Source organism: Marmota marmota, unplaced genomic scaffold (genome assembly GCF_001458135.2).
Source record: "Marmota marmota marmota unplaced genomic scaffold, marMar, whole genome shotgun sequence".
Classification (NCBI taxonomy): domain Eukaryota; kingdom Metazoa; phylum Chordata; class Mammalia; order Rodentia; family Sciuridae; genus Marmota; species Marmota marmota.
In genome coordinates, this window is record NW_025999998.1 from 6481906 (window position 1) to 6490847 (window position 8942).

Consider the following 8942-nt stretch of genomic DNA (forward strand, 5'->3'; position numbering starts at 1 on the left):
CCCCCCCCCCCCCACTAAGATTTCTTGCCCGGGAGTGTTCCTGCCAGACAAACAAGATGTGTACCTCGGGGTTTACCTCCTGAATCAGTACGTGGAGACAGCCTGCTTTCCTTCTGTGTTCCCTATTGTCATTCAGCAAATCCTGAGATTTAAAAAGGTGATCTTGACTTTCTCATTGTATTTTGCTGTCTGAAGATAATCTAATAGTTCTTGTAAAATTATTTTGTAAATTTTCTGTAAAAACATAACCCAAAGGCATTTAAGTATAGTGCAAAACTACAGTCAGCCTTGAAGTAAAATCACAGTTGAAAGACTTGCTTGTGCTTTGCAAGTCCCAGCCAAGTTCTGTCAATCTAGTGCTAAATACCCTGGTCAGTGGTTTCTATTCTTGGAACTCCCATGACATTTTTTAACTGGAGCAAAGAGAGCATTTCTGAATGTTCTTGGAGGTGTTAGAATTTCATTACATTTAATAAATTGCAGACCTTAGCCAAAAAAAAAAAAAAAAACTTTCTTAGACCCGGAAAAATAATGAAAGACTATAACCAAATCAAGTTAAATCTTATAACCAAAATCCTGTAAGGAGACAAAAAAGCTCTTCTGATTTATTTAAGTCAAACCGCGTTTATGTAGCTATAGTGATAAGGCTAGATTCCTGTTCCAATGAATACAGTAATGACACAAATAGCCCAAACACTACCCACCCACTTCCCACCTCAGTATTTAAAAGAATATTCATTTGATTACTATGCAGTTACTGGCAATCCCCTGAACTTTTTGTTTTGCATTTGGAGATGGAATCAGTTTTAACCTCAATAAAGCTAATGATGTTTCTCTAAACAGTGTCACTAAGATCTTTTGGGCAGAGGGAAGGTTGGTAGGATAGGTCTGAAAGATGGTGCCCAGAAAGTGACCTGTTTTGACCTGAGGATGGGAGAGAAGATCAAGATTGATTCACTGAAGGGCCAGGGTTGCATGCAATATGTTTGTAAATCGCAGCCTATTAATTTAAATTAAAAATGTGCTAAACTGACTGGATAAAAAGAGAGAAATAAATGAGTATTATCTTAGAACATACAATCAGAACCCACAGGAACCTATTTCTCACATTTAGATGTTGAAAGTGGTGAAAATGCAGCCATTTTTCCTCCTAAGAATTTTCATATTAGTTTTATCAGTTTTCAATTTAATCTGTAGAAGACTTTAAAAATCTTTTTATAAGAAGCCCAAAGATACAAAATTGTGGAATCCTAGAATGAAATCTGTAAATGACTTTGGGCAGGGGGTCGTCTAGTCCAACCTCCTTGATTTGTTTAAAAAAAGAAAGGAATGAGTCTTAGAGTCACATTTTAAATGTCACTACTGCTCTGTTGAAAAGTGGTACGTTTGATATTACTAGTAAATATATCAGAACCATTTTTTTTTCTGAATGAAACTAATTACCCTCTTTGTATGAGTTATTTGGGTTCATAGTGTAGTTTTCTCCTAGTCAATTCCAGCTCTTCTTTATCTGTTCACTTATCTTTCTTCAAATACTTGCAGCAAGTAGTGACATTTTCTCTTCCTTGGACCTTCTGTGTAATGCAGAATTGAATGTTTTAAAGCATTTGAATAAACAAATTCCTCATGAAAAATTTATGAGCTATTGTGTTTGAACAGTTTGTGTTCATCATTTACTCAAGATCACACTTGAGAAAATCCTCAGATAAGGGAGTATTCATTTTCCAGAGCTGGTATACAAAAATACTACAAACTGAGTGACTTAAACAACAGAAGCATATTGTCTCACAGTTCTGGAGGCTAGCAGTCTGAGATCAGAATGTTGGCAGGGTCATGTTGCCTATGAAGGCACTAGGGAAGGATCAATTCTTGACCTCTCTCCTAGCTTTTGATAGTTCCTTGGCTTTTGTCAGCATAATTTTAATATTTATATGGCTATTTATTCTTTCTGTGTGCATGCTGTTTAAAAAATTGAGGGCAGAGAGGCTATTAGGCTGGGGAAGATCCAGTGCTTTAAGTGCCTCCATAAGTAAACTGAAGCCCAATGTAAACTGTAAAATCAAACTAGAGACTTTACCAATTATAAACTGTCAACTGTCCTCTTAACTAGAGACTTTCCTAATCAGAAACTGTCAACTAACCACTCTCCAGGTCTTTCCACTCCAACCAATCAAATGTATCTTCTTGTTTTATTTCCATGTCACCTATAAAAGCTCTCTGTCCACTTGGTAGCAATTTTCTGATTGAGTGCTGCCTGGTTCATGAATCATTCTTTGCTCAAATAAACTCTTGAATTTATTTTGTATAAACTTTTTAATACCTTCTGTGCTCAAATATCCCCTTTTTATAGGGACACCAATCATATTGGATTAGGAATCCAACCTATTCCAGTATGACCTCATTCTAGCTTAACAATTACTTAATGACCCTAATTGGAAATGAGGTCACTTTCTGAGGTACTGGGGCTGGGATTTCAACATTTTGGGGGACATAATCCAAACCATAACAATAGTAAAAGATGCAGTTATTGAAATAATTTAAGCAAAAAATTACATTTGCTTAATAAATCCAACCCAGTAAGACAAAAATGGATTACAGGGAAATCACACAGTCTCCCATTTTTGTTCTTAAAGCAGATCTGGCTTTGGATCCAAGACAGATTTTTAACCATGTTTAACATTGTTTAAATGAGAACTCTGAAGCTTGAAATCAAAGTCTACTGGAAAAAAAAATACTTTCCACTGGGTTGCATAATTTAGTGGGAGAGGCCTTTGTTTTAGTCCTATCCCAGGGCCTTTACTGTCAAAAACAAAATATGCAGATTTGGCAATAACTGAACAGAGCACATGTGCTTTATGATAGATTTAAGAGGCTCTCTCTCCCCTACCTCTGGATTCTGTGAGAGTGTAACTCCTAGTAGTGAGCTTTTTTTTGTGTGTTAATATGTAGGCAGAATTTCTATTTTAATGTTCCTTCTTAGCAGAACTAATTGCTTGGGAAGAGAAATCATTCAGTTAACATTTAGTGAGATCTATTGTAAGCAGAATGTTTTTCTAGGTACTCAAGACTCAGGTTAATGTAAAATGTGCTTTTAGCAACAAATAGAACTAGGTCAAGTTGACGACATTTTAAGCATGTGGTAGATTTAGCCAACTCAGATTTCCTTGCATATGCTATTGTTCTGTTAATTTCTATGAATTTGTTCTATGTTCTATTTTTGTACTATATTGATCTTTTAATCATACTTGTTAAAAGTGTTTCTGTTGAGTCCTAAAATATTATATGGCTGGATTTTACCAAATAACATCCTAATTATTAGGAAGAAAATAATCTACAGTTTCTGTAAGTACCTATTAAAAAACTTAAAAATGTTTTTCCCATATTTTTCTCTGCAGGTATTTGAAAATGCAATAGATCCTGGAGCTGTAGCAGAACTTTTAGAAAGTAGGTACTCATTAAAGAAAAAAAAGATTATTCTGTGTAATTCACAGGTATATAATAGTATGCAGTTTGCTGTTTTTCTAAACTGTGATATTTCCATGTTTGATCATGTTTACATTCAAGAGACCTTATGGTAAATTTTGAATCATGTTTTTGATCCTATTACAAACTTTTTTCTAAATATAGATGGAATTTTCAAGATGATAAATTCTGTTTGGTTGTTTATCAATATTAAGTGAGAAATCCTATACCCATTATTAATCACTCTCTATTCCCTGCTAACCCTCCCAGCCAAATGCAAATATGGATCTTTCTGTCTTTATAGATTTGCTTATTCTGGATATTTCACATAAATAGGATTATTCAATATGTGGTCTTTTGTGATTAACTTCTTTTGCCTAGCATAACATTTTGAAGGTTCATTTGTGTTATAGCATGTTCCAGTACCTCATTTCTTTTTATGGCCAAATAATATTCCATTGTATAATTATACCACACTTTGTTTTTCTACTTATCAATTGGGTTGTTTGCACTTTTAGGCTATGATGAATAAAGATGCTATGGATATTTATGTACAAGTTTTTGTATGGACCTATGTTTTCTTTTCTTTCTATCTATCTATCTATCTATCTATCTATCATTTATCTATGCATCCATCTATCCAGGAGTGAGATCACTAGGTAATATAATAACTATTTGGTTAGACTTTTAAGGAACTCCCACACTATTTACCAAAGCAGCTGAATCATTTTACATCTCTTCAGTAATGTCTGAGGATTTCACTTTTCTACATCTTGGCCAGCAGTTATTATTTGTCATTTTGATTGGTCTTTGTGGGTATGAAGTGGTATCTCATCATTATTTTGATTTGTTTTTCCGTGATGGCTAATGATGTTGAGTGTTCTTTGCAGAATTGTCTATTCAGATCCTTTGCCTACTTTTTAAGTAGGTTGTCTTTAAAAAAAAATTGAGTTACAAGTGTTTCTTATGTATTCCATATATAAGTCCCTATCAGATAAATGATTTCCAGTTATTTTTCTCCTGTTCTTTGGGTTGCTTTCATTTTCTTGTTGGGATTCTTAGAAACACAAAAGTTTTAAAATTGGTGAATTCCAGTTTGTTCTTCTTATATTGCTTATACTGTTGGTGTCATGTCTCAGAAACTATTGTTTAATACAAGGTCACAAAGATTTACATGTAAAAATTTTATAATATTGACTCTTATATTTGGGTCTGTAATCTGTCTTCTGTTGATTTTTGTAAATGGTGTGAGTTATGGGCCTATTTTCATTATTTTGCATGTGACTATCCATTTGTCTTAGCATAATTTGATAAAAAGACTGTAAAGATTTTGTTTCTGTCACTGAAGTCTCTTGGCACTCTTATTGAAAACCAAGTTCCTATAATGTGAAGGTTTATTTTTAGGCTCCCAATTCCATTCCATTGATTCATATGCCTATTGTTATGCCAACATACAATGTTGATTACTGTAGCTTTGTGAGAAGTTTTGAAAGCAGAAAATGTGAGCTTTCCAGCCTCCAGTTTAGTTCTTTTTTCAAGACTCTTCTCAGGGGGATCACTTAAGTTTTTTCATATGAATTTTAGAATCAACTTGTTACTTTCTGTGAAGAATCTAGCTGGGATATTAATAGGGATTTCATTGAATCTATACATCAATTTGGGGAATATTACCCTCTTAACAATATTAAGTCTTCCAATCATGAACATGGGATGTGTTTCCATTTATTTAGGTCATTTTAAGCTTATTTTCAATGTTTATAATGTTCAGTGTACAATTCTTGCATTCCTTTTGTTAAGTTTTAAGTATTTTATTCTTTTTGATGCTGTTGTAAATTAAATTTAATTTTTTTCCATTTTTAGATTGTTTATTTCAGTGTATAGAAATTTAGCTAAATTATTCTCTGATATTATATTCTGCAAATGTGCCAAACACATTTATTGATTCTAGTTTTTGTTTATTTATTTATTTTTTATGATTTTATACACACAAAATTAGATTGTCTACAAATGGAAATAACTTTATTTCTTCCTTTATAGTCTGTCTGCATTTTATTTCATTTTCTTGTCTAATGCTCTGACTAGAGTTTACAGAACAATATTGAATAAAAACAATAAAAGTGATGTTACATGTCAATTTTTTATAGATGCCCTATATCAGATTGAGGAAGCTTCCTTCTGTTCCTAGTTTATATGTTGTCTTTTTTTTTTTTTCTTTGTGGTGCTAAGGATTAACTCAGGGCCTTGTGCATGCGAGGTAAGCACTCTACCAACTGAGCTATGTCCCCAGCCCAGATTTTTTTCTTTAATTACAAAAGAATGTTAAATTTTATCACATGCTTTTTAATCCTTTATTTTGTTCATATGTTTATTTGTTTTCAGACATTTAGCCAATTTTACATTCCTGGAATAAATTTCACTTGATTATGGCATACAGTCCTTTCCATATATTGCGTTATTTGATGTGCTAGGATTGTGTTGAGGATTTTGGGATCTACAATCATAAAGAGATACTGGTTGACAGTTTTGTTTTCTGGTGATATCTTGGTCAAGTTTTGCTAATACTAGCCTCATAGAATGAGTTGGGATTTTTTTAAAAATTTATTTTATTTTATTTTTAGTTGTAGATGGACACACTATCTTTATTTTGTTTATTTGTCTTCTTATGTGGTGCTGAGGATTGAACCCAATGTCTCACACATGCTAGGTAAGCACTCTACCACTGAGCCACACCCACAGCCTGGGAAATGTTTTTTCCTCTTTAGTTTATTAGTATTAATTTTCTTTACACTTTTGGTAGAATTCACCAGTGAAGCCACCTGGGCCTGAACTTGTCTTCAGATTGTTTTTCAATTACAGATTTAAAGTTTCTGCTTGTTTTATTTTAATTTTTAAAAAATTTTTTAGTTGTATTGGACAAAATACTTTTATTTTATTTATTTTTATATGGTGCTGAGGATCGAACCCAGGGCCTCGCACATGCTAGGCAAGTTCTACCACTGAGCCACAACCCCAGCCCCTCTTTCTGCTTGTTGTAGGTCTCTTCAGTATTTCTATTTCTTCTTGAACCAGTTTTGATAGATTATATCTTTCTAGGAATTTTTCCATTTCATTATCTAATTTGTTATCATAAAGTTGTTCATAGTATTGCGTTACAGTCCTTTCTATTTCTTTATGATCAGTAGTAATATCCTCTCTTTCATTTCTGATTTTAGTAATTTGAATCTTATCCCTTTTCTTGATGAATTTAACTAAAGGTTTCTCAGTTTTGTTGATTTCTAAAGAACCAGCTTTTGGATTCATTCGACTTTATTGTTTTTCTGTTCTTTATTTTATTAATTTCTTCTTATCCTTCATTATCTTCTTCCTTCTGTTTGCTTTAGATTTAGTTTGCTCTTTTTTCCCCAATGTATTAATATGAAAGGTTCATTAGTAGGTAACCAACAACCACTTTCTTAATCTTTATGAATTTTTCAACTGAGATTTATTCAGTTGAAAGAATTAGGACCAAGGTCATAGGTAATAGCAGAATCTCATAGAGAAATAATAAGAATTAAATGCTAGGTGACCTGAGGCAGTGCTGGAAAGAGGACAGAATCAGGAGCAGGCTAGGTATCCGGCCAACATAAGAGGTGGATTAAGAAATTTGAGGGGCTAGGGTTGTGGCTCAGTGATAGAGCACTTGCCTAGCATGTGTGAGGCCCTGGGTTCGAGTCTCAGTACTATATATAAATAAAATAAAGGTCAGTTTACAACTAAAATAAATATATATTTAAAAAAAAGAAATTTGAAATTATGCATCTAATGAGTCTGTGTCCACAGATAGTGCAGGTTAGAGGCCACTGAACAAATGTTCTGAAACAGAATAGTACAACAGTAAAACAGGGGTTCAGAAAGCCAGGTGTAGAATAAATAGAAAATCTACAGGAATCAAAGGTTATGATCATCAGAAACAGTAAGTGAAACTTTGAAGGAGTTGATGGGATGTGGGTGTGCTCAAAACTCACAGCATCTAGAGAAAACCCTGGATCCTATTTATGCTATTCACTAAGACTAGAAAGTCAGAAAGAAGAGTTGGTGGAGGGAGTTTAACTTTGGACAGATTGAGTTTAGAGTGTCAGTGTAAGATCTAAATGGAGGTGTTTCATTGCTAGCAGGCAATTAAAAGCTGTAGGTATTTTATAAAGTATCCTAATGTACTTGTTCTTTGGAAGAATGGGATTTTCAGTGAAACATCTTGTGGGTAAGAACACTAGCCCTGGGAATAGACTGCGTGGGTTCCTGTAGAGCTCTGTCAGTGTTAGCCATGTGACCTTGCTATGCTTTTTTCTTTGAGATTTAGTTGTCTCATTCATAAAATTAGAAGATAGCTGTTATTAGACTCTTTGAGTTGTGGTGAGAATTAATTGAATACAAGGAATTTTGAACCTAAAACAAATTAAGTGCTTAATGGAACTGTTGGAGTGAAATTTCAGGCTATCTTGGTTTTTAAGTTTCTTGGAATTTATATTTATTTATTTATTTGGGGGTACTGGGGCTTGAGCTCAGGAACACTCAACCACTGAGCCACATCCCCAGCCCTATTTTGTATTTTATTTAGAAACACGGTCTCACTGAGTGGCTTAGCGCCTCGATTTTGCTGAGGCTGGCTTTGAACTCATGATCCTCCTGTCTCAGGCTCCCGAGCCACGGGGATTACAGGAGTGCGCCTCAACATCTGGCTAGTTTCTTGGAATTTAAATTTTGTTCTTATGCATTCATAAATCTATTTTTATGAATGCATATTTTTCATAAATCTACAAAGTGAGAATTTATTTCTATTATCTATTTTAAAATGTTTTTACTTCTAATATTATTTTGTGGGAGTTATTATCTTTATTAATTTTGTATTGTAATACCATTTGTTTTAATTCACCTTTATGATTTGAGTTTTATTCTTGCCTCTAGAGATACTATAGATTAGATCATTATTTCTAAATGTATTTTGAACTCAAATAATAATAAAGTTTTATTTTATGTTTTAATTTATATAGTCATTGGTACACTGTCTTAGGTAAGATAAACTTTTATGTTAATGGGTCACAATTAGATTTTGAATTTTTAAGATGAAAAGTACACATTTTAATGCTCCTTTTTTTTTTTTTTTTTGGTGGTACTAGGGATTGAACCCAGGGCCTATGTGCATGCAAGGCAGGCACTCTACCGACTAAGCTATATCCCCAGCCCCCCATTTTGATGCTCTTATGAAAACACTTTTTTTTTTTTTTGGTACCAGAGATTTAACTCAGGGCAACTCGACCACTGAGCCACATCCCCACCACTATTTTGTATTTTATTTAGACACAAGGTCTCACTGAGTTGCTTAGTGCCTTGCCATTGATGAGGGTTGCTTTGAACTCTTGATCCTCCTGTCTCAGCCTCCCCAGCTGCTGAGATTACAGGCCTGCATCACCGCACCAGGCATGAATACACTTTTTTTTTTT

At 33.7% G+C, this 8942-nt stretch overlaps 1 protein-coding gene across 11 annotated transcripts in view; it reads left to right on the forward strand.

Annotated features, from left to right (window-relative positions):
- Spata6l (spermatogenesis associated 6 like) overlaps positions 1–8942 on the forward strand; it is a 64141-nt gene that overhangs the window by 16001 nt on the left and 39198 nt on the right. For 6 of the 11 annotated variants that reach the window (XM_048806822.1, XM_048806830.1, XM_048806826.1 and 3 more), the window contains exons 2-3: positions 20–157; positions 3396–3444. In XM_048806822.1, the coding sequence (XP_048662779.1) occupies positions 20–157; positions 3396–3444 (187 nt within the window). Of the gene's footprint in view, positions 1–19; positions 158–3395; positions 3445–5466; positions 6167–8942 lie in introns of those variants that run through there. The other 5 variants (XM_048806827.1, XM_048806829.1, XM_048806828.1 and 2 more) reach the window with 2 other exon arrangements.